Source organism: Rhinolophus hipposideros (assembly GCF_964194185.1).
Source record: "Rhinolophus hipposideros genome assembly, chromosome: 21".
In the NCBI taxonomy this organism is placed as follows: Eukaryota; Metazoa; Chordata; class Mammalia; order Chiroptera; family Rhinolophidae; genus Rhinolophus; species Rhinolophus hipposideros.
The window spans coordinates 49,058,194-49,084,496 of NC_138067.1; the positions used below are offsets into that span (position 1 = coordinate 49,058,194).

Consider the following 26,303-nt stretch of genomic DNA (forward strand, 5'->3'; position numbering starts at 1 on the left):
CCCAAGCGAGCGAGGCAGCCCAACCTACACCCGCCGTGCCACCTGCAGCTCAGGACATAGGGAATGAAGAGCTGTCCTGCGGCAGGAACATGGGTTGGGAGGGGATCTCCCCTTGGCACGTGATGGAGGACTGCGTGCGTCCACAGGCACCCCACATCAGACGCCCGCCCAGCGGTACCGCCGTGACTCGGAGAGGAGTGACCACCAGAGGCAACAGCACGGCCCAGCCCACCCACCAGGGAGCCACACCGATTGTTGCCATGTGGAAAAGGAGCGGCTGGGGTTCCAGGCCCCCGACCCACCTTCGCCAATCACTAAAAGCCTCCTCGCTGGGGCATCGCCTCAGACACCTGCCCGGCAGGCCCAGAGGCATCCAGGCGCCAGGGGCCACGGCTAGCGGTGCTGGGAGGGTGAGCTGAGCACCCACTCACTGCCTCTGGCTCGTCCCCCCACACACACAGGGTCTTTGTGTTATTCGTAATTAGTGTTTCCATTAAGACCATGAACAATTGGCACGCATTCAAAACGGCAGAACTGCATTATTAGAAGATGTCATCCACCCGTGGCTGGCTTAACTGCCACACACGCTCCTGCCCGTGCGGCCTGTGGGCAGCGGAGAACATCCGGAAAGCGCCGTCAGTCAGTCCCTGCGAGGGGCGCGTGCTCCTTTCTCACTGACTGGGCCATGTTCCAAAGACCCGAAGGTGGTGGCCCGAGAAAGGCACTAGAATGGGAACAATGCCCGCATTCGGCCTCGGCAGCTGAGGGGTGACCTGGAGCCTCTAGGGACACTGCAGAGAGCCGGATGGAGCGGCCTCCCCACCATGGGGAGACACACCCGAAGGCTGAGCGAGGGGCCATTCCGTTGGAGGACTCCAACGGCTGATGAGAGCAAAGTCAGCTGCGCCCTCAGCCCCGTCTTTCCCTGGGCAGAGGAAAAGGGGTGGGCGAGGCAACAGCGCCCTGCACCCCACTTAGCATGGACATGTGTTTCTTCCGCGTAACTTAGGCCTGGGGAGCACGCTCAGTACAGGAAGCCCCGGAGGAGAGCCCCGCAAGCGCAGCAACCCGAGGTTCTGTGTCAGCTTCTCCACCCTTTCTCAGGGTAGAAAAATTTAAGAAGAATGCCTGACAAGCAGTACAAAGCCCACGTTGTGGGTCGCTGAGGTCCCACCAAGTGCTTGAGGTGTGGAGTACGGAGCACTCTGGGTGAGGACGCCACCACCATTCAAGGCCGGAGACTGGAGACGGCACGGCACGCAGTCGGGACGCAGGCACAGGAGACCCCGCGCACAGGCTCAGGCACGCAGTTGTACCAGTAGGGGCAGCTGGGCGTCATGTGGTGATCAAGTCCACAGCCCTGCCTGTCCAGAGCGCCAACCTCTTCATCCACAGTTGCTGGAGACCGTGTCCACCTACCTGGTGGCAGAAAATACCAATTTTGGGCAAAAACATTACTACGCCTGATGACGGGGGCCAATCCATAGTTGACAGCGGCCTCCAGGAACCTCTCTGCATGACCTTCGCCCCCTCCCCCCAGCACCACTCTATTACTACCTCCCTGGAGCCCCTGGGGGATATCTGGCCAACCCTGGCAGTGTGGTGGGCCAGGTACACCCTCCCCTGTCGCACGTGGGCAGGGGCTGTTTCATCAGGACTTGGAAAAATTTCCACGGGACTGCCTCCAATGACCAGGCCCATCAGTGACCACAGCCAGGCCCAAGGTCACCGGGGGAAAAACCAATTTCGGGCGCAAAAGTTACCTCGCTTGCTGACAGGCCCAGTCCATAGGTCATGGTAGCTTCTTGCAACTGCAGCCCAGCCACCAGCCTCAGGCACCACCCCGTCACTGTTACCCTTGGGGCTCCCGGGGCCCATCTGGTCAACCGTGGAGCGTGGTGGCCAAGGAGAGAGGAACTAGCCTGGCCAGGTGTGACCTCCCCGGCCACCCGCCCGGTCCACTCGTGTCTCCAGATGCGGACTTAGAAACAAATTCAGTGGAGGTGCCTCGGTTGACTGGACCTCGCGAGGGACTGCGAAATGCCGGTGGCCTCCCTTCCCGGTCCTCCGCGCGGGCCACAGTTTGGACTTCACCTCCTGAGCTGGCCGGAGTTAGGGTGTGACACCACCTCCCGTTCTCTGTGGAGCCGCGTTCGGCTCCCGCGGGCGGAGAGCACTCGCATTTGCTGGTCAACCGGTCCCGGCGCTGCCACAGCCAGAAGGAGAGTTGCGGCTATGGCCGCTCCCTAATATCCTGCAGGTACACTCTTCGTCAACCAGATGAAGCGCCCCCGCCTGGGCGTGGCTCGCACAATGCAGATTAGTGCCGCCGTCCTCCCGGAACAGTGCGTCCGTCACCGAGGTCACATCCATCCCCTTCAGATTTCCGCGAGCTCCGGCGTGTATGGAGGCCGCCAGATGGCCGCCGGGAAGCAGCGCGCAGGTCGGAGGGACGGATCTGCGTCGCCAGGCCGCAAGGGCTCACCTCCCGCCGCCGCCGCCAGTCTTGTGTCGGTCTACCTCGGAGCTCGTCTCTTGCCCGGCCCGGACAGCAGAGGCCGCGCGGGCACAGCCAGCAAAGCGTCGGATCCTTGTCTGCGCGGTTTAGACCGCGAGCGCCACGTGCGTCATCCGTACCGGAAGCCCCAAAGGGAGCCAGCAATCAGAGGGGCTGCGTCAGCCTCACCGCGCCTTTCTCAGCCGAGGGCGGCTGACAGCTGCTAGACGACTCCTGACACGCGGCACGAAACCTGCGACGTGGACTCCCCAGGACCGCACCCGGTACTTGCACCCACGTGTGCACGGCGTGAGGACGCCCGCAGCCCTTGGGCGCTGGAGCGCGGAGACGGTAGCCGGATCGGCGCCCGGCCGCACGTGAGCCGGAGTGCAGACAAAGGAGGGTGGCTCCGGTAGCATGGACAGAGCCGGGTGGCGGGTCATGGTCAAGCACGGAGCACTGCGCACACGGAGGGCCAACCTCTTCGGGCATCACAGCTGGTGATGGGGCTGGTCCACAGTTCACAGTAGCTTCCTGAAGGCGTGCCCATCCACTGACACCCAACCCTATCACTGCCACCCCAGAGTTCCCAGGGTTCGTCTGGTTGATCTTGGGGTCTGGTGGCTGAGAGGGCACGAGCTGGACGGTCGGTTGTACCCTCCCACGTTCGCCCGTACGGCCAGGGCCGATCTGTCCATGTCTCCAAATTCGGACTAAGAAAATATTCCGCGGAGGCGCCTCTGACTGCCAGACCTCACGAAAGACCGTGGCAGGCCTGTGGCGCCCTACCCGGAGGCTCGGCCGGGCCGTTCCCCACCTTGGGAGCGAGACCCAGAATATTGAGAAAAACCCAGTCCGACTACCGGGACCCACGGGTGCCAGCGTCGGAGCCCGTTGCATTCTCCAGGTAGACCTCCCTGAGGGTCCACAGATGGTCCCCCGCCCCCCTCTACCCTATGTTGCCCCCTTCCCTGCCCCTTCCCCCACTTCCTCCCCCCCCCAATCTACCCCTTTTCCCCAGGCCAAATCCCATCCCTAACCGATTTCCCCCAGCTCCGGAGGGTGGAAACTATCAAAGTGGCCACCAGATGGCGCCCGAAACAGGCGCAAATGTCAGCTGGACGAATCCGGATGGCGGGCCGCTGAGAACTCATTGCCATCTCCGTGGATGCCCGACCTCGTCCCGGGCCCCACGGGAGCGCATTTCTCAGGTACGGAAAAGTCATATTACAAACCTCCCAACCACAAACTATAGAATGTGTGTTTGTGCTTCCTGCCCAATAGGGAGCGCCCTTACCTAGTTCCTTCGTGCCACTGTAGTCATAAAGGCTTAGTCCCAGTGCCATTCTCTCTGCTTCCTGCCCCCTGCGTGTGACAGGCCTCATGTGGCCTTGCATGGCATGCTGTACCTCGCATTTCCAGAGGAACTTTGAATAATAAAAAGTCTTTCAATGGCATTAGTCTCTCCTGTCGTCACTCAGTCACCTCCATAAATTAAAATCCCAAGGGCACTTTTTTATACAGTTGTAAAACTGTCAAGAGGCTTATACGTGCATCTCAAAGGGAAGAGAAAGAATTTACGATTAGAAGGTTGCTAAGAGAAACGCTCTATGAAAAGAGATTCGAGGAAACTCTCCTCTTATTGTGCCTGGGAGAATAATTTTCTTATTCTGTTTCTTCCCTGTTTTTTAAATTTTTTTTATTCTCAGTTTGCTTCTACTCTTACATTCTTTTCCCATATTTCCTGTAGAGTAGATATTGATGAGATGGATGATTCAGGTGTAGTCCAGATGGACAGCTGTGCAACGGTGACACTTCTGGAGATACATGGGGTGTGACAGGTGTTGTGATAATGACACATTCACCACAACCTGGAAGGCCCAGCACATATATCCCAGGGATCCTGTGACCAGTGTAGCATGCTCACGTCCCACAACACAGCCTATGCACACACATGCATTAAACCACGTCTACAACAGAAAAGATGTGTGATAGACATGAGACACAACTGGCATATGCAACTTGCACCAGGGGCTTATGGGAACCGAAGAAGGTGCTGACCCACCCCAGCAGGTATAAAGACACAAATGCACAAACACTCCAAGATTTGTGAGACAGGCATGGGGTACAGATACCGAAAAACCTGGTGTGTGGATCACACACACACAGAATCACACAGTCCCTGTGGACTGAGTGTGACAATGTGATCTCAACCTGGCTTGGAGAGAACAACCATTTTACCCTATCCTGGCCCCACCCATGCAGGTCTGATGATGCACAGATGGCAGTCAGAACAGGGAGCCAGATGCATACCTTGGCACAACCTGGAGACTCATGTATGTTTGAAGACTGAATGTCAACACACAAGGACACGTGGTGGAAGGGAATCAGCTCAAGCCCAGTAGCAGAAAACTTTCCTCAGAAATGGCCGCTAAGAAGGCCCAGGAGTCACAGCGTGAGGGGGAATGGGGGCAGGGAGGTTCTGGACTCTTCTGGTGGGGTCAGCATGCATTGTGTGGGTTCAGGGATACTGGATCCAGGATGGTCTGGGAAGGGAGGAACCATTTTGGTGGATTAAGCAATTGGGTGATTTTACCCAGAGGGGATCATCACGTAGCTGTGTAGTCACCCCAAGCAAGAGCTCATTCTTTCTTCTTCCTGGTGTTTCTTGGGTTATTTAATCCTGAGTAGACAGACATTCCTGTGATGCTCATATCTGTAAGGGTGTTTTGAAATTGCTCCTCTGAGGTTATCTTTGGGACTAATGTCAAAGCTGCATGAAATAATGTGAACTTTTTTAAAAAAGTGTTGTCCCGGAAGATATAAAAAATTATGAGCCTTTTATATGATCACATACATACTTTGTGTTCCTAAGGTTGGCACGAACCCTTTTGTGTGATCTCTTATTATTACTGCACACACACCTCTTAGTGAAAAAAAATTTTTATATAAATTTTTAATGTTTTTAGGATAGCTTGTATAGTTCCATTACTTAGGAAAGTGGCTGCCTTTGGAGGACCCTACCGTATTCTGTCCGCTCTCAGGAGGACTGTCTGGGCTATAGCTGTGGTCTTGCATGGATGGGGTCCACGAGAGCCAGAGATTCCACTTTCAGGAAACAAACACTTCTTGGTTCAAAGCAGAACATTATTCTTTCCATAGCTAGGAGCTCTTTGGTATAAGGTGGCCCATGAAGGGCTGCCTGATGCAGGAGTGAAATGCACCCCAGTGAGTGAAGGGCCCACTGAGGTTTATTCTTTCATCATCCAGTTCTCTCTGTATAGTGTCCATAAAAATGGTTACTCACAGGAGCCTACTGTGGCCTTGCTTCTATGAACGAGTGTCATGAGACCCTTTTCCCACACACCAAGCACTGTGTTCTGTGTAGTGAAATGACATGCATGACAGAGATATGGCCTTACCCTTGAGCAGGGAAGGAGCTCATTAAGTATGGTAAACATGTGAAAACGATGAGCACAGTGACAATTCTGCTGACAGAAATGTATCCTGAGTTCATGAGACAGAGAAGGGTCAAACCTTGGAATCATGACACAGGTGAGCAGGGGGTGTTTTTCTTCTTATTGTTGTAGTTTATTTTAAAATTCCAGATACCAGTTATTTATCAGATATATTTTGCAAATATTTTTCAGCAGGCTGTGGCTTGCATTTTCAACTTCCTTAAATTTGTCTTTTTGATGGCAAAGTTTTTTAATTTTGGTAAAGTTCCAGTTTATTATTTTTTCTTTGGGTTTGTTTTTATTTTTTAAATTAGTTTCACATGTACAAAGCAACATAATAGACATTTAAACCCCTCATAAGATGATAACCCATCCCCCTGACACTGTATATAGCTGTTACAATACCATCAACTATCTTCCCTATGTTGTACTCCACATCCCGTGACTATGTATACCTACATATTTAGTTATAGTTGACATTCAATATTATTCACCTTAAGTTTCAGGTCAGGCATCTACACAGTCTATGACGTGATCCCCGACGTGATCTGGCACTTTAGACGATCTTTACAACATTGTTGATTATATTCCCCATACTGTATTAATTTCAATTTGTATTTCTTAATGCCTTCACCTTTTTCACCCTACCCCCAAACCCATTCCCATCTATCACCTTGATACATCTAGTATCATCTATCTAGCACCATACCTAGTTATTACAATATTGACTATATTCCTTATGCTATACCCCACATCCCCATGATTACTGTATAACAACCAATTTGTACTTCTTAATCCCTTCCCCTTTCACCCATCCTTAACCCCCCTCCCATCTTAAATAAGTCCCTCTAAGAGTCCTTGTAATACTGGTTTGGTGGTGATGAACTCCTTCAGTTTTTTTTTTTTTTTTTTGTCTGGGAAACTCCTTATCTGTCCTTCAATTCTAAATGACAGCCTTGCTGGGTAGAGCAATCTTGGTTGTATGTCGTTGCTTTCATCACTTGGAATATGTCCTGCCACTCTCTTCTTGCCTGCAAAGTTTCTGTTGAGAAATCAGCTGACAGTCTTATGGGGGCTCCTTTGTAGGTAACTAATTGCTTTTATCTCGCCGCTTTTAAGATTCTTTGTATTTAACCTTTTGCATTTTAATTATGATGTGTCTTGGTGTTGGCCTCTTTGGGTTTATCTTGTTTGGGACTCTCTGTGCTTCCTGGGCTTGTATGTCCATTTCCTTCACCAGGTGAGGGAAATTTTCTGTCATTATTTCTTCAAATAGGTTTTCAATTGCTTGCTCTCGCTCTTCTTCTGGTACCCCTATAATGTGAATGTTGGTAAGCTTGATATTGTCCTGGAGGCCCCTTAAATGCTCCTCAATTTTTTGGATTCTTTTTTCTTTTTGCTGTTCTGGTTGGGTGTTGTCTGCTACCTTATCTTCTACATCTCTGGTTGGATCCTCTGCTTCATCTAATTTACTGTTGATTCCCTATAATATATTCGTTTCCATTATTGTATCCTTTATTTCTGACTACTTATTTCCCACTGTACTTGTAGGTTCTTTTTTGTGGTTTCCATCTCCATTTTTATGCTTCCTATCACTCTGTTGAAGTTCTCCAAGATCATTGAGCATTGTTATAACCAGTGTTTGGAACTCTCCATCTGAAAGACTGCTTATCTGTGTTTCACTTAGTTCTTTTTCTGGAGCTTTGCTCTGTTCTTTTATTTGGGACATGTTTCTTTGTCTCCCTATTTTGGCTGCCTCCGTTTGTTTCTATGTATTAGGTAGGGCTATGTCTTCCGGTCTTAACTAGAGTGGCCTCATGAAGCAGATGTGCTGTGGGGTTGTGGCACAGTCTTTCTGGTCACCTGAAAGGTGTGTCCCTTGTGTGAGTTGTGTGTGCCCTTCTCTTAGAGTTGAGCCTTGGTTTGTAATTACACATCAATGGGAGGGTCTGACCCTTGGGCTCACTGGTTGTGAGGACTGGCCCTGACTACAATGGAAGGGTGGTTGTGCAGGGGCTGACCCTACAGAGCAGGATCTGCCTCAGCAGGACTCCATCCAGTGCCTGCCCAATCCACTCTTGGGTGTGTCGTACTTGGAGGGGGCTGGGTGATACTCCAGCTCGTTTTGAAGCTGGCTATTGGGGGCGCCAGCCCCAGGACCACTTTGGAGGGGATCCGCTGTAGGTCTACTTCAGCCACAGCCCATGCCCCACCTGGGGCCACCCAGTGGGAGCCAGAAAGAAATCCGCAGATGGCTGCCACCTGTGCTATGCTTGGAAGCACCTTGAGAGGCCAAGCCGCAAATCAAGACCAGCTGCCGCTAATGCCGGCTTAAGGATACTCAGCCACAGGTACAGGACATGCTCAAGCCAGATGCTGTTTTTCTGGGTCCCGCAAACCTTTAAGAGACCCTAGGAAAGTCTGCAGCTTGAGCCACGGCAGGCGGTCTGCGTGAAAAAGCCACTGAAAGCAGCCTGGGTGTGCCCAAAAGTTGGGTGGGGCCAATTCTCAAATCACCAGGGCATGGCGAACAAATGGCAGAGGCTCAGAAATGGCAGCCAACTGTGTTCACATGCCGGGAACGGGGAGGACTAAACAAAAAAACAATGGCCTCTGCCAGCTCCCGTCCAGGAGAAAGCCACTTCTCCAGCCTCCGTCCCAAGCCAGACAACTCAGTTCCCCACCATATGTTCCTGCTGCCTCTCTAGCTGCTGCCCCAACGCTGGAGCTCAGAGCAAGTGATTCCACTGGTGGGTAAATCTGTGCACAATCCCTTTAAGAGGAGCGTCTGTGAGTGCAGCGACACTTAGTCTCACTACGTCACAACCTCCACTAATTTTCACAGCCAGAAATTATAGGGATTTCTCTCCCTGGCACTGGGAACCTGGACTGGGGTGAGGCTGGGATCTCTCGCTCCTCTAGGGACCCCCACAGCCGAAATAACCCTCCCGATCTTTAATGGTCACACATGGGTGTGGGACCAGTCCATTCTGCACCTCTGACCTTCGTACCAGTCTGGAATGGCTTCTTCTGCAAGTCCTCAGTTGAAAGGCTTCAGTTCAGCTTGATTTTAGATGATTCTCAATGGTTGTTTTGTAGATTAGTCGTAATTTTGATATGGTTATGAGACAAGGTAAACACAGCATTTACCTACTGCGCCATCTTGGTTGTCTCTGAATTTTCCTGTTTTCTTTGGGTTTTGATCTTTATGTCCTTTTTGGGGGGTCAAAGAATGCCCCAATGTTATCTCCTATGAGGTGTATATATATTTTTTGATCCCAGACATTCAGGTTTAAGTTAACTCATAAATTGAAGAATTCAAGTTATTAGTAAGTTAATTAGTAAATAACGAGGTGTTTTGACTTTTTTTGCTATTTTATTTTTCTTATGGATGGATCAATTTTAGAGCAATTTGTTGAAAATATTATCCTTTTAGTCTTGAAATACCTTGGCAATTTTACTGAAAATAAATCAACAATATATGTGTGGATCTATTTCTTGGCTCTGTTTTCTTGCTGTGTATATCCTTTCACCAATATTATACTTTCCATTCATATAGCTCTATAGTAATTCTTAAAATCAGATATAATCTTTCAGATTTGATGTTCTTTCCAAACTTTATTTTGGGTATTTTTAGGTCCTTTGAATTTCCATGTGAATTTTAGAATCGGTTTGTCAATAACTAACCTGCTCCCCCCCCCCCCAAAAAAAAAAGCCACTGGGAATTTGATTGTTGTGTGAACCTATAGAACAATTAGTGGAGAACAAATTAAAATATTAAATCTTTAGATTTAGAACAATGGTATCAGTAATGTTTTGTAAATTTTATCATTCTTAAATGTATTTTTAAATACTTCACATCTTGATACTATTGTAAGGGGTATAGTTTTTCAATTTCCAAACTTTAATTTATATTGACCTTTTATCCTGGGACCTTGGCTAATTGAACTTATTAGATCTATTAGCTTTTTAAGTAGATAAGGATTTTCAGATTGTCATCTGTGAATAATGAACATTTTGATTCATCCTTTACAATCTGTACACCATTTGTTTCCTTTAATTTTATATCACTGGCATAGACCTTCAATTTTGAGTGGACATTCCTGTTTATTCCTAGTATTAAGGGGAAAGCATTCAGACTTTCACCATGAAATGTAATGCTAACTTTAGGTTTGTAGTAGCTGCCCTACGTTAGGTTAAGGAAATTGGTTCTGACACCAATTCTTTGATACCAACTACCCAGAGTTAGCATCAGGTTTGAGAGCTCAGTCCTCCACAAAGCCCTCACTTGAGCTGCTAGTCTCAGGGTCACCTGTACTTCTGACAAACTGGCTATCATTTCAGGGGTTCCCATGATTCCCTCAGTTTCAATAGTTTATTAGACTAACTCACAGAACTCACTAAAAGTGCTATACTTATGACTTCAGTTTTGTTATAAACAGTTTTGTTACAACTCAGCAACAGTCAAATGGAAAGGATGCACAGAGCAAGGTCTGGGGGAGTCCCAGATGTGCAGCTTGCATGACCTGTCCTTGAGGAATCAGGGCACATTGCCCTCCTGCAAGTCAATGTGCTCACCAGCCAGGAAACTCCACCATGACTTTTGTGTCCAGAGTTTTGATGGGGGTCTCATTACACAGGCATGATTAAGTCAATCATGGCCACGTGACTCAACTCATCTCTAGCCTCTCTACCCTCTCTACAGGTCTGTCTGGCTCAAAGTTTCAAGCTTCTAATCATATGATTGGTCTTTCTGATGACTAGTTCCCATTCAGAGTTTTTCTAGGGGCCTATTGTGAGTCACCTCATTAGCGTAAGAAAGACAACTATCACTCCAGGAATTCCAAGATTTTTAGAGCTCTGTGCCAAGAACCTGGGACAAAGAGCAGATATATTCTTTATTATACCACAGCTTATTAACATGGATTAAACTAATATATTTTCAATTGTTAAACCAACCTTATATTCCTGACAAATATCACTAGGTTATGATACTATTAGGAGTGCAAGGTAGTTTTAACAACTAAAAGCACATTAATTTAACATATATTTCTGTTGCCAGATTTAATTTGCTAAAATTTTAAGAATTTTTTTTTCAGTGTGGGCCCGTTTCGGCCGCTCCCCTGGCCTGGTCTCGCTCGGCACCAGACTGTGCGCTCAGTCCAGCACCATGGAGAAGCGGGACAATCGGGTGGCCTATATGAACCCAATAGCAATGGCCAGATCAAGGGGTCCAATCCAGTCTTCAGGGCCAACGATCCAAGATTATCTGAATCGACCAAGGCCTACCTGGGAAGAAGTGAAAGAACAACTAGAAAAGAAAAAGAAAGGCTCCAAAGCATTGGCTGAATTTGAAGAAAAAATGAATGAGAACTGGAAGAAAGAACTAGAAAGACACAGAGAGAAATTATTAAGTGGAAGTGAAAGCTCATCCAAAAAAAGACAGAGAAAGAAAAAAGAAGAAATCTGGTAGGTATTCATCTTCTTCATCAAGCTCTGATTCTTCCATCAGTTCTTCAGATTCTGAAGATGAGGATAAGAAACAAGGAAAAAGAAAAAAGAAAAAGAAGAACCGTTCCCATAAATCTTCTGAAAGCTCCATATCAGACACTGAATCATACAGTAAGGATAGCTTCAAAAAGAAAAAGAAGTCAAAGGATGCAACTGAGAAAGAAAAGGACATTAAAGGACTCGGCAAAAAGAGAAAGATGTATCCTGAAGATAAACCTATATCATCTGAGTCATCAGAATCAGATTATATTGAGGAGGTACGAGCAAAAAAGAAGAAAAGCAGTGAATATCGAGAAAAAGCAACAGAAAAAACAAGAAAGAAAAAGAAGCATAAGAAACACAGTAAGAAAAAGAAAAAGAAGACTGCTAGTTCAAGTCCTGGCTCATCGTAGCATTAAGAAAAATCAGGATTCTCTTATAAAGAAAGTGCAATATCTGAGGAGATTTCAACTGTGAAAATTATGGCATATTTACAAAATGCATGAATTTTCTTGTTTTTAGAATTATTCCTGGACTATTCAGTAGCCATTCAGATGCCGCTGTGTGAAAGGGCCATAATAGTTGCCTGCTGCTTGAATATGTCTTTTTCTCTTCCATTGCTTAATAACTCTGGGAGATAATACACTGCAGTCGCACTGGTGGTTCATATTTGGGAATAAAGTTAATATTTTTGACTAGAAGTAATGTAATGATAAATCATCAGATATTGAATCTGGATACATCATTAAGATATCATCAGAAATGACTAGATGACTAGTTAACTAACGCTTTTGAAGTAGGGATTACATTGATATTTGAAAATCCTTACTCTGTAGATAAGTGTATTTTAATTTTTTTCCCTTGTATACTTTTACTTACCTGGGGAAGGAGCTTTTAGGGTTGGGGGCTGGTTTGCTATTTCTTTAGCTAGCAGAATAGCGTGCCTTTTATCCTCACACATCCTGCTTTTGCAGACACAGTAGCCATGCTTCACAGGGAGGTGAGAGCTGGGTACAGCAGTCTTGCCTTTTATTGAGCTTAGTGACATCCTTGGACCCTGTCGGATGCTGCCTTGAGTAAACCAGAGATACAGCCTCTGCAGCACGAGAAAGCCCCAGAAGCTCTGGGATTTACCTCCACTTCAATAATACTGAATGATTTTTAGCATTAGAATGTGTTAAAACATTTGAATTAATTTTGACTACACTTTGGCTTTGGAGAGGAGTCATTTCACATAGACACTGGTACTTTTTTGAACTTGATAGCTGAAGATTCTTAAAATGCATGTTTTATATTGTTAAGTTGTAACCAGTCAAGAAAATTTTATGTAACCAGTGATAGTTATTTTTTGTATTTTGTTTAGGCTGTAATGTTTAGCTTTTGTTAATGTTTTATTCTTGCTATCTTAAATTCCTTACTGCATTTAATGGCATTCTTGCCAAGTTACCTTACTTAGCACGTGAAAAGCAGGATTTTGCCTTTTTTTTTTTTTTTGGAACAGCTTCATATTGAAGCTGCAACTTATTTACCATAAACATGTTCAGAGGCAGGCCTCGTATGTTGTGTCTTGTTACATAAAGCTGTTGCCAGAATCTTAGTAAATATAACATTTTCAAAGTTTGTCTTTGTATATCATAACAAATTATGACAAGTTAAACTTAAATAAGAATTGCATTATTGCGCTGTCATTTTACTAAGATTTTGTGCCTCATATCTCCTGCTGAATTGTTTACTAGTAATGTTATAAGGAATCGATAAATCATTTTCACCTTACATTTTTATATAATCAGGTAACATGACATATAATTTGATGTACAATTTTGCCTGTTACGGAGGGTGTGCTAATTATAGTGATATATGCACAAAACATCTTGGCATGACAAGAGGCTGAATAAATACCTATTTTACTTAAAAAAAAAAAAAGAATTTTTTTTTCATGTATTGGTCTGCAATTTTCTTTTAATGTCATTACTTGATTTTGCTATCAGGGTAATACTGATTTCACAAAATTAGTTGGGAAGTGTTCCATACATTATTACTTATTTTTTTGGAAGGGCTTTTTGGGAAGGGATAGAATAGTAATTATTTCTTCATTAAATATTTCGTAGAATTCATTAGTGAAGTCATCTTGGCCTGAAGTTTTTAGTGGGGAGGCTTCTTACATTTATATACAGATTAGCACTACTAAGTAATCTACAGATTAGCACTACTAAGTAATCTAGAAATACTAATTAAATGTTTTTAATGGACAAAGGATTTTTCAGATGATCTATTTCTTCTTGGGTGAGCCTGGTTCATTGGTATCTTTCAGTAACTTTTGTCCTCCAATTTTCCATTTACTGGGGAAGAATTGTTTGAAATAATCACACATTATCCATTATATGTTTCAAAGATACCTAGTGCTATACCTTTTCCTTGCTCATATATGTATTAAGTGACTTCTGTCTTTTTTTCTGATGTGATTGCAGGTTATCCTCAATTGCACTAATTTTTTCAAGGTATCTGTTTTCAGGGTGGGGGAGTTAATAGATTTTCTTGAAAAAAAAAGTTTATGAAAGTGCTTCTTTATACACTGGACATCAAGCAGTCACCTATGAGAGAGGGCAAAGAAATGACGTGAGTCACACGACTGTCCAAGAATACTGTGAAAAGAAAGTTCCAAGGAGGAAGCAAGGATGGTGAGTCCAGGAAGACCCCCAAACATCACCCTAAGGTAAGGAGAGAGAGCTTGGACTCTGGAGTCCATAGACCACAGTACAGGAGAGGGAAAACTTCACAGACATATGGAAGGTTGTCCTCAAGTACTGAGCTGAGTACAAATCTGTATATGCATGTAGGGAACCATGAGAGGCTGCGTACAGAAACACCTAAAAGGATTAAATGGAATAATTTCCAATTCTTAAAGCATCAAGTAGAGAATATAGAATGGTTGTGTCCCAGAAGTGAGAGGGAAAAATCAGCCTTAAGATGAATACTGTAATAGTTCCATCTAAAAATGTTGAGACTCAAGACCCTAAAAAATCACATTGCTTCCAAGGAACTTAACCATGTAACAGAAAAAAATATCAAGAATATTTATAGAAATACAAAACTTTTCAGTATCCCAAAAAGGCAAAATTCAGTGTCCAATAAAAATTACACCATGTTAACAGTGTCAGACAAGGTAGATTTTAGAGCAAAAGATATTAAGATAAAGAGGTCTACTCATTATATGGAAATACACTACAAAATGGCTATTCACCTTGTAAAAAGCTCAAAATACACAAAGCAAAAACCGATAGAACTACAGAGAAATAGGCAAATCTACTTTTATATTCAAAGATATCAACAGTCTCCTTCAAATAATTGATAGACTCTCCCCAAATCTATAAGGATACAGAAAACTTAAGACATCTTGACTTAGTCGACATCTGTAGAATCCTCCACCAAACAAGAATACAATATACATTCATTTCAAATAAATATGAAATACAAGATAGCCCATACTCTGAGCCATAAAGCAAGTCTCAATAAATGCAAATAATTTGAGTCATAAAGTATGTACTCTGATTGCAATGGAATTCAATTAGAAATCAATTACCAGAAAGGAAAATCCCCAAATATATGGAAATAACACTTCTACAAAGAGCCATGTGTCAAAGAAGAAATTTAAAAGGAAACTGGAAAAGATTTTAAACTTAATTAAAATGAAAACACAACATACCAAGTTTTGTGGGAGGCAATTAAAGTAGTTCTTATAGGGACAACTTTTGGAATTAATCACCTATATTAGGAAAAAACCCAAAGGTTTTAAATGAAGGATCTCAACTCCCATGTCAAAAAAAAGCAACGAGAAATTAAATCCAATAAAAAACAGAAAACAAAAAATCAGTGAAACTAAGTGCTTTAAGAAGATCAATAAAAGTAATAAAGCTCTGATAAAAAAAACAACAACAAACTGAACAAGGATAAAAGAGAAACATAGACATTTCCATGGCATCACTACAGATTCTACAGGTACCAAAATAAGTCTGAAAAATTAGACTAGTTAAAATTAACAAACTCCTTGAAGGACAACAACCACCAAAGCTCACTCTAGGGGAAAACAAATACAGAAACAAAACTTCTGTGGATTTATATCCACTATGGAAATTGAATTTGTAGTTAGAAACTTTCCCATAAAATAAACTCCAGGCCCAGATACTTCACTGATAAAGTCTACCAAACAATTAAAAAAAACAAAACACCAATTCTCAAACTCTTTCAGAAAATTGAAGAGCACAAAATACTTAACCAACTTATTCTGTAAATCCAGCATTATACTGATACCAACTGAACCACGGCATTAAAGAAAATTAGAGACTGGCATCCTTCATGAATATAGACGCAAAAAACTTTAAAAATAGCAAATATTTATGTGCCATGTAACATTTCTATTAACAACTAATCACATATACGGTAGTAGTCCTACATATAATGGAGCTGAAGAATTCCTATCACCTAGTGATATTGTAGGCATTGTAATGTCATAGCACAATGCATTAGTCATGTTTGTGGCAATGTTGGTGTAAACAAACCTACTACAGTGCCACTCATATAAAAGTAGAGCACATACAATTATGTATAGTACATAATATTTGGTAATAAACATCTATGTTAGTGATTTATATATTTACTATATATTTAAGACCCACTGTCTGAGGAGGACCTTTGTCCAGGCTATTGCTGCAACTAAGGAAGACACTGATGCAATTCTGGATTACATCTATGACTGCATCAAGAACCTTGCTCAGGCAAAGTTCGAACCTTGTCACCACAGAGAGTATGAATGGCATCTGGAAGACACTCAAGAGGTTCGTCCATGACTTCAAACCTCCTCCAAGGGTGAGGAGGTTGCAAAAACTAACAAGGTTGTGGATGAGATGCAACTAACGGATGAGGGTGACATTGGGGACACCTTAGAGGTGGTTCCTGAGAGACTAATGAGTTGGAACTGGAACATGACAGCATAACTAAAGAGGCAAGAGGAAAATAAACTGTAGGAGAAAAAAAAAAAAAAAACCAGAAAATCAGCAGAGGGTTTAGCAGAAACTTTTGCAGACCTCAACAAGCTCCTTAAAAAGTTTGAAAACACGGACCCCAACACCAAAAGGTTTTCACTAAGAGAGGGACATTCATGGTGTATTATTTGCTTACAGCAAATCTATGATGAAGTAAATCCAGCAAACCACCACAGATTTATCTCTGAAAAGAGGGACACCTCAAGAGCCTCAGGCAAATCCTTCATGAGGTGTTTCAGATGAAAGCACTGTTATCACAGACAACAGCTCCACATGTTGTTGCCCCTGAAGACCTTCCCGTGGGACAAGATGTGGAGGTGGAAGCCAGTGATGTTGATCAACCTGACCTTGTGTAAGGCCTAGCTTAATATGTGTGTTTGTGTCTTAGTTTTTAACAAAAAAGTTGAAAAAGTAAATAAGTGTCTTAATAGAAAAAAGCATATAGAACATGGATATAAAAAGAAAATATTTTTGTACAGTTTATACAATATTTGTGTCTTAAGCTATGCATTATGATAAGTTTTGAAATTAAGTTTAAAAAATAAAAGTTACATTAAGCTAAGATTAATTTATTGAATTAGAGTAAAAATAAATTTAGTGTAGCTTGAGTGTAGTGTTTGTAAAGTCTACAACAGCATGATGTCCTAGGCTGTCACATCCACTCACCACTCATGACTCACCCAGAGCAACTTCTAGTCCTGCAAGCTCTGCTACAGGTGTGCAACTGTTTTCCTCTTTTATACCGTATTTTTACCATACCTTTTCTATGTTTAGAGATACAAATATTATTCAGTAAATGTTACATATTCAGCACTGTAACATGCTGTACAGAGCAATAGCCCTGTACCATACAGCCCAGGTGTGCAGAAGGCTAGACCATCTAGGTTTGTGTAAGTGCACCATGATGTTACATAGTGACGAAATCACCTAATGACTCATTTCTCAGAACATTATCCCTGTCATCTAGAGGTGCGTGACTGTAAAATCCAATAGTACAGAAAAAGAATTCATTATGACCAAATAGTGTTTGCCTCAGAAATGCAAGGTTAGTTTAACTTGAAAATCAATGTAATTTATCATTGAAAGACTAAGAAGGTAAAGAAAAATAAAACAACTATGATTGTGCTCACCAATGTCCAAGAAATGCCCTCACAAATCCCCACCTCCTTGTATTCTCACTGTTGTAGGGTCCCCTTCCACCTTGTACAAGGATTAGTCCGTGTTAGCCATAGAATGTGTCATAAACAATGGTACACTACTTCCAGGTTACCGTTAAAATGGATACTGTGGTTTCAATCTTTTGTGACTACTTATGGATTACTTGCTTTGGAACTATTTCTCTAAAATGAAATACTTTCAGCAAAAGTATGGATGAAAAGGGATGAACTTCTGACACACAAAACATCGATGAATCACAAAGGAATTGTGCAAAGAAGCCAGATACACAAGAGCAAGTAGTAAATTATTCCATATATACATATACATGAGGTCAGACAATTAAGTTAGTGAACTTGTTGCAACGATGTTGCTAACCTTTTTTGATATCAGAGGAATTATTCATTATGAATTTGTAACAACTGGACAGTTAACCACGTTTACTATTTATAAGTGCTGAAAAGGCTGCATGAAAAAGCTAAGATGAAAACGACCTGAACTTTTCATCAACAATTCATGGCTCTTGCATCATGACAATGCACCAGCTCACACAACACTGTAGCTCACACGGCACTGTCTGTGAGGGAGTTTTTAGCCAGTAAACAAATAGCTATATTGGAACACCGTCCCACTCACCTGATCTGGCCCCCAATGACTTCTTTCTTTACCTGAGGATAAAGGAAATATTAGAAGGAAGACATTTTGATGACATTCAGGACATCAACGGTAATACGACAACTCTGATAGCCATTCCAGAAAGAGTTCCGAAGTTGCTTTGAAGGGTGAACGATGCATGGAATCGTGCATAGTTTCCCAAGGGTAGTACTTCGAAGATGACTGTAGTGATATTCAGCAATGAGGGAGGTAGCACTTTTTCTAGGATGAGTTCACAAACTTAATTGTCCAACCTCGTAACTCTAGGACATGCAAACAAATCTAGTAACAGCAAGATGAGTGGTTAGTGGGAACGGGTGAGGGGGAGACGGACTATAAAAAGAATCAGGAAAGCTGGTTTCACAGGTGCAAACATGTACTGAAACATCAAACTGTGTACTATAAATATGTGCAGTTTATTGCAGAAAATATTAGGATTGATTGCTGACCATGGCCGTGAGACACAAATATGGGAGCCCCAGAATTTCTGTAAGCCCTCATACCAAAGCCACAGTAATGGAAATGTGAACACACCTTCAGAAGTCACATTTCCTCTAGTTTGCTGCAGTCTCCACTTCCCTACTAATCAGTCTACCAATTATGATTCCTACCTGGTCCTTTTAGGGGACAGTGACATCTGCCAACTGAATAATAGCTTTCAGAGATGTTGGCAGGTCTCAGGGGGTCAAATTCTCCTCAACAGGGCTCGGAAATATAAAATACCCCTTGGGAACAAGGGACCCAGTTCATGCTGCGCCAACATACCAGAAGTTGTCACAAATGACCACTGCTCAGTGTCACATAAATAATCTGGGCATACAAGCCACAGATTAGGCCTGCACAGGCCAGTATTGTCTCCTAGGAGGCACTGAGCACAAATGCAAGTTAGGCTGAAATTAGAGTGAGAGCTGTACCGTTTCCTTGAAAATAAGACCTAGCCGGACCATCAGCTCTAATGCATCTTTTGGAGCAAAAATTAATACAAGACCTGGTCTTATATTATAGTAAAATAAGACCTGCTCTTATATTAATTTTTGCTCCAAAAGACGCATTAGAGCTGATGGTCCGGCTAGGTCTTATTTTCGGGGAAACACAGTAGTTTGCAGTTCTGCTTACACGACTGAGACATAAGCTGGAGCTCTCACAAAAGCTATCCCTTCATGCTGGCAGAGCCCTTTTCTGTTCTCATCCCAACTCACAAAATGAACAGAACCTCTCAAGATTAAAGGTAGTTTAAAAACTAAGGTATTTGTCGCAAAACCAGAATGTTGAGGCTGGCAATTCCCAAGTTAGGTGACTTGGAAGCTGGACAAATCCGTCACAAGTGCGATATGAGACCAATAAAGTCCATGGAAACTGGAAACTTTCTCTACAAGCGACTAGCAAAACAAAGCTTGCATCCTTCTGGCCCAAACTGGGGCATGTGTACCCTTAAACCATCTGGAAGCGGGGAAGGAAGGAGTGAGGCTCTTCAATGGGCTCAGAATGCTGAGGACTCCCTCTGGGGAAGGGAGGAACAGCACAGGTCTTCTTGTCAAAGTATGTTGGGTGACTTATGCACAATGTGCGACCCTGCCATTACACAGATGGATGGTCTCAGAGACACTGGCAAGAGTCCTGGGCAGGTGACAAAGTGCAATGCCACTCCAGAAAGCTTCCCATATAGCTGGCCCTCAGAAGAATCTCCCATGGTTGGGTGTCCAAACAGATGAGGTTCAACTTTGGGCTGATGGTTACTCTCGAAGGCAATTCAGAGCTTCTCTCTGGCATCACTCACTATGGTGAACAAGGAGACAGCATATTCTCCACTATCCTAAGGCCTTTCTCGTGTGAACTTTCCAGTGTCGGATAAGGGAAGCTCTCTGCCTGAAGGCCTTCCCACACTCGCTGCACTTGTATGGCCTCTCTCCAGTGTGGATTCTGTGGTGCTGAACAAGCACATGTTTGTGGCTAAAGGCTTTCCCACACTCGTTGCACACATAGGGCTTTTCACCATTGTGAACCCTCTGGTGTGCAATAAGGTCAGAGCTTTGGCTAAAGAACTTCCCACATGCAATGCACTCATAAGGCCTTGCCCCAGTATGAACGCTCCAATGTTTAATGAGTCTGTACTTGTGACCAAAGTATTTCCCACATTCGCTGCACTCAAAAGGCCTCTCTCCGGTGTGGATACTCTCATGCTGAACAAGTGTGGATTTGTGGCTGTAGGCTTTCCCACATTCACTGCATTTGTAAGGCCTTGCTCCAGTGTGGACTCTCTGGTGTACTATAAGGTTGGAGCTGTGATTAAAAACTTTCCCACATATGTTGCACTCATAGGGCATTTCTCCAGTGTGGATTCTCTGGTGCTGAGCAAGTATGGGCTTGCGGCTGAAGGATTTTCCACACTCGCTGCACTTATACGGCCGCTCTCCTGTGTGGACTCTCTGGTGCTGGATAAGTGAGTCTTTGCGGTTGAAGGTCTTCCCACACTCACTGCATTTGTAATGCCTCTGTCCACTGTGAAGGGCCTCCACACACTTGGTGTCACTGTGTGACTTCCACTTACTGTGAGGGGCCTGGTGCTGGAAAACGCTTCGGCTAGTTGAGAAGTACTTACAACCTTCCGCAGTCCTAATGGGCATTTCCAATGGTTGGACAGGGCAGCTGTTCACGAGACAGTCCTGGCCCTTGCCCCCTGTGAAGGGTTTCTCTCCATCGTGCTGCTTCTGGTGGTGAAGGTTTGCATTGAGCCAGACCTGTTTCCCACATCCCTCACATATGTATGGTTTCTGCCCAGGGTGTGTTTCTTGGTGCTCAGCCAAGTACAAAATATCTTTTAAGACCAAGCCACATGTCTCACAGAGATGGGCTTTCTGGGTAGAAGGGCCTGACTTGGGAGTCCTGACCTGTGACACTCCTTTTATAGAAACCCACTGCTCAAAAGGTATCTCCTCATTCTCCATTCCATGCCAGCAACCTAAAAGCAGACAAATGCTAGTGAAGCACAAATTGACATTGGTGGGAGAGGGCAGTCTCATTGCAAATGTGTGTCTAACAGAACTAAATGCAAGATCATAGGAACGTTGCCAAGACAAGAGGCCCAAGCTCAAGTTAAGTAAAGGGCTGCTATACAGCAGGTGGCATCTAAAGGTCACAGAAGGGAATGGCCTTGACTGAGAGAGAACACAAATGTGGGGTACAGCCCAGGAAAGCCAGGTTTCTAATGAAGTAAACCACAAATGAATTTCATCAAGGCCTTGGCTGCTGGGCACACCTGACAATTGTGCAGAAGGGTGTGTCCCCTGAAGAGGAACAACTGAATCACTGGTACTTAAGGGCTATTTAAAGTCCATGCACATCTCATGACACATTAAGTATATGCCAACAGTGGAACACTGCAGAAGAAGCAGGGGAGAGGAACAGGTGAGATGTGGAGGCAGAGGTGGGGAACAGCCAGAGGCCAAAGATCAGAGCATAAAAAACAAGTGTGAATGGGAAAGTAAAGACAGAAATGAAGTGTAGCCAGTGGCCTTGGCACTAAAACAACTTTGGGCACAGAGGTTAGAGAATGATTGGGACTCAACCCCGACATGACACCTTTCCCTGGCTCCCACTCACCAGGGACACACCCACCCTGAGCCTCTCTAGTTATGGCTTGAATCACATCCACCCAGTCAGGTACCCAGGGTTTGCTGTCCAGCTCCAGTGGGGCAACCCCATGGGACATGGAAGATGCATATCCCAAGGAAAAGACAGGACAGGTAAATGGACAGCACTGGTCTGGGTGCCCAGCCCTTAAAGAAGAGAACTAAATGTTATAAAAAGTACAGTGGTGCCAGCAAGTAGTGACCACACCTGTCCCTGCAATTTCCGACACAGGCAGGCCATCAGAAATGTCAACTAGAGGAAGGAGACAGAAACTGGAGCACAGGGGTGCCATGGGTCTGGACAGAGGCACTCAAGTCAGGGTGAGGACAAGCTGCATGTGATCCACTCAGTGTCTATAAGATTCTTCACTCCTGGGTCCATCCATGCAAACCTTTGGGGCAGCAGGTGTTGGGACTACTCAGGAATCAGAGGTGGCAGTGCACACAGCTTATGCCTGGCATCCACATCACCTACTCCAGGAACTGGGGAGGGAGGTAGAGCTCATGGTTCTGATGAAGGAAGGGCTAGGTTGCCCCTGGGAAACAGGGAGGGGCAGAGCCCAGTCCAGGACTCTGAGTTGGGTGTGAGTCTTACCCAGTGAGGCTGTAAGTGCAAAGTTCTCCAGCATCACATCACGGTACAGGTGCCTCTGGGTATCCTCAAGGAGCCTCCATTCCTCCTGGGAGAAGTACACGGCCACGTCCTCAAAGGTCACCTGCCCCTGCCACAGTGGGGAGAGCTGAGTCCATGAGCAGCCTCTTGCCCAAGGACACCCATTCAATCCCCACAGGTCTCCCTCCTTCATTCCTTCCTAATTGAACTCAGAGAAAATTCCAGGACCAGGTGCCACAGGGTCTGCTCTCTCGTGGTCCTTTGATTGCTGTGTCCAACCACCACCACAACAAACAGGCAGGAAGGCAAGAAGACACCACCTAAGCTCTGGGCCTGGCATGTAGGGCCACACCTCATCTCCTTCCTGGCAGCCAGTTTTCCGGGGGTAGCTAAGATCATGCTTACTAGACAACCACAGTTGAGCTCAGCTTTCTCCCTTAAGCCCCCGATACCAGGGTCCAGGGGCCATCAGTTCAAACCCCTTCCCACATGCACATCACTCTTTTGATCACTCTGTCTCACAACTCTGGCCCCCACCCAGTCGTGGGCCTCCACCATCAACTTCCTGGCTCACTAATTGCACCACCATTGTGATCTATAGATTTTCCCTCCTAAACCTGTCTAAATGCCATCCTCTACCTTTGGACATCTGCATAATGAACCCTGCCACAGAACTTCAGTCCTGTGTCCAAGCAGCTCACTTGACACCTCCACGCAGTGTTCTCTGGAACTTCTGACTCTTCATGTGGTCACAAATAAACTCCTGATATCCAGTTACTTCTACTGCTGACTTGCCCACCTAGCTGATGGAGCTTCTACCCTAGTGTAAAACCCTGGGGTTATCTCTTTCTCTCACATCAGAAAATCTGATCCAATCACTTCTCCCACCTACGCAGCCACCCCTCTAGCTCACCCAATATTACCACTCACCTAGAATATGAAAGCAACCTCCTCCCTGGTCTCCACAGTAACTCTCTCAACCCTCACCAGTCTGTTCTCCACTTGGCATCCAGTGGGAGCCTATTAAATCCTGGATCAGATTACCTCCCTCCTCTGCCCACACCTGCTACACCACCCTCAGAACAAATGCCTACCTCATCAGTTGGGCATTTCAGGCCTGACTTCTGCTCAATTCCTACCAGACATGAAGACCTGCAGTTTCCTGAAAACTCCCATCTCAGTCTCAACTCCAAGTATTTGCACATGCTGGTTCCTGTGCCTGGAACAACCTTCCACACCTTATTCCAATGGTTACCAGAAGGGGGAAACCTTCCATATAACCCCTGGCCGGGACTCAGAACCCTGGGTTTGAGGTTTATCCAGGGTCTTTAGACTCAGAGCTGAGACAATACAAGTAAAGTGTTCTGTGACAACACAATCGTGGAGACCATGTGGTTGGGGTTGGGATGGGATCGATGTGAACACGGACATCCTCCCTTCACCTGTACAGGGTCCATAATTACTTCTGAGTTCATGGGAGCCTGTGGGATGAGGGAAACTGTGAAACAAGAAACCACCAGGGCGCCTCAAGGGCTCATAACTGTCTCCTACTCTTGCCCTGACACAAAAGACCTGGGGGCTGGTCTACCTTTTGTGCTTCAGTCCTCAGGGCCACCTAACGGCTGTGTTACCTTGGACTAGGTCTCAATCTTCCTGTGCCTCATTTTCCTCACCACCAGCTTACCCTCAAAGTCTGTTCTCCCGAGCAGTCTATGGAATTAAAACGCGCCTTTCCTTTGTTCAGAACCTTCTATGGTTCCCATCACTCTCAGAATGAAGGCACAGCTAACATTCTAGGCGTTACTCCTCACACACTCTGAACCTGTCAGACACCAAGGCCCCAGGTTTCCCAAACGCTCCGGCTGTGTCGCACCTCCAAGCCTTTTCACATGCCGGCCCCTCTACCTGTAGTCCTTCCACATTACATAATAATGCCTGTCAGAAATGGGACTCGAATGTCCGGACACAGGGGCTGGGGCGGCCCTCTTTCGAGGCTTCAGGATTCAGAGATGGAGGTCGGGGGAGGACCTGGGGGCACAGCACCCACCTGCGCCGGGTCCATCAGTGCGGCCTCCGCCACCCGAACCTGTTAACTAGGGAAGGCGGGAAGGGGGTGAGGGGAAGAGAGGATAATTGGCGGGAGAACAGTACGAGGAGCCGGGCTACGGCGGCCGGGTCATCCAGGTGGCGTCACCGCCGATCCTCAGGCCCGCCTTTGTTCAGGGGAGAACAGCCTCTTCTCGCGCTCCCCTCTTGTGTCAACTCTGGTATGACAGGGCGTCCGGGAGAGTGATGTGGTGGATTAATCCACAAAGCAAACAAAATGTCCGCCCAAAAAGGAAATAGGAAGTCCCACCTTTGACCTTTCTGCAAGACCGGAAACGCCCCTTTCCTGAGCTGTCATTGGCCCAGCACCGCCAAGGCCCCTGGGTAACGTAGTTTTCACAGCAACGATGTAGCAGTGCTTGGCTAGCTACCGCCAGGGCAAACATCAAACCTCCAAGGGCCGTGTTTAGTCTTGAGGACTGGGCGGAGTTTCGCTTTCTCTTAAATGAGCCGCAGCTATATTTCTGGTGAGTATAGCCCAGGGGTGTCCAAACTTTTTTCAATGTTTTTTTATCAAAAAAACGTGTATTTGTAAAATACACAAACAGCTGGGCCACTCACTCGAGGTGAAGTATAGATTGCCTCACCTGGTTTAAGTAAACTAAATATATTTTTGGAATTTGCTGCAGGCCAATTAATAATGGATTGCAGACCGCAGTTGGCCCACGGGCTGCAGTTTTGACACCCCTGGTAGCCTGTAGCTTATCACAGAAATACTTAGAAACATATTGTTTCAGGCTTCTTTATGCAAATAATGCTCACCCAAAACTCAAATGGACACACCGTATGCTAATGTCACTCAGACCTTTATAGCTGGAATTTAATAAATATTATGTTGTTATCAAATAAATACATGTCGCCCCAAGCTCTAGAGTTAGTGTTGTGAGCCTCAGCATTTTGGGTCAGGAACAAGAGAAAAGTTCAGCCTTGAACTCCATGACGTGGAACATGGAGTGGGGAATGTTGAGCGCGGCTGAAGCTCATGGACAATGCTTGTGTCTGGTTATCTCAGAAAGCATTTCTGCTTGTGTAATCAGTAATAGTGTCAAACCCAGTGAATAACGCTTTTTTTTTACAAGATAATATTTCTTATTCCGTATACAGAGATGTATGCAATCCATTTAGGTATCTTACAAATATCTAATAAGAAAGGCGATTTACCAAATGACATTTGACAATTAGGTGGGCAACAATTTTTGTCCAGAAGAAATAACCACCAAGCTAATTTTTAAAAATTTATTGGGGTGACAATGGTTAGTAAAATTACATAGATTTCAAATGTACATTTATAACACATCATCTATATATCACATTGTGTGCTCACCACCCAGAGTAAGTATAAGGCTTGCGGCAAGATAATGAGGCTAGTCAGGCGGGTTGAGAAAAGTGAGTGCTTTATTCTGCGCTCAGGGGCGAGGTTCACCATCGGCAGACAGGGCCAGCGAAGTCCCGCCCAGGGTAGACAGAGGGAGGCATACATGCGACTTTGGGGGTGGGGGTTGGCTCAGTGAGGTGGCAGATGAGCAGGTTCCCCCCAACAGCAGATCAGGTGCAAGCCGGCCGCTGTGTCCGGAGTCGCCCATCGCATCAGCGGTCTGTTGCCCCCTCCGGAAACGCCAGGAGCCCCAGTCCCTGTCATGCGAGGAGAGGTCCAACCCAGCA

At 45.3% G+C, this 26,303-nt stretch overlaps 2 protein-coding genes across 3 annotated transcripts; one reads left to right on the plus strand and one right to left on the minus strand.

The window, feature by feature from the left end:
• Nucleotides 1–455: 455 nt before the first annotated feature.
• Nucleotides 456–24,868, minus strand: LOC308490612 (zinc finger protein 211-like). Of its 2 annotated transcripts, none has more exons than XM_081033113.1 (3): nt 24,583–24,868; nt 22,518–22,644; nt 456–1,419 (listed from the first exon to the last, which is right to left on the minus strand). In XM_081033113.1, exons 1-3 carry the CDS (start codon nt 24,595–24,597, stop codon nt 1,229–1,231), a joined length of 333 nt encoding a protein of 110 aa, XP_080889239.1. In that variant the 5' UTR covers nt 24,598–24,868; the 3' UTR covers nt 456–1,228. The 2 variants fall into 2 exon arrangements, with proteins under 2 accessions (XP_080889239.1, XP_080889240.1); XM_081033114.1 differs by having other exon boundaries at nt 22,518–22,638; nt 24,583–24,830.
• On the plus strand, nt 3,274–21,328 carry LOC308490609 (protein FAM133B-like). The gene is given in 4 exon segments (XM_081033111.1): nt 3,274–3,404; nt 3,551–3,708; nt 11,055–11,406; nt 11,408–21,328. Coding segments are annotated over 3 exon segments (846 nt in total). The 5' UTR covers nt 3,274–3,404; nt 3,551–3,665; the 3' UTR covers nt 11,859–21,328.
• Nucleotides 24,869–26,303: the final 1,435 nt, after the last annotated feature.

Bases quoted from the DNA above. Each gene is read 5' to 3' on its own strand.
- LOC308490612 (XM_081033113.1), bottom strand. The intron at 1,420-22,517 runs GTAAGACTCACA...TTCTGCCACCAG, and splicing joins TGCACTTACAGCCTCACTGG to GTAGGTGGACACGGTCTCCA.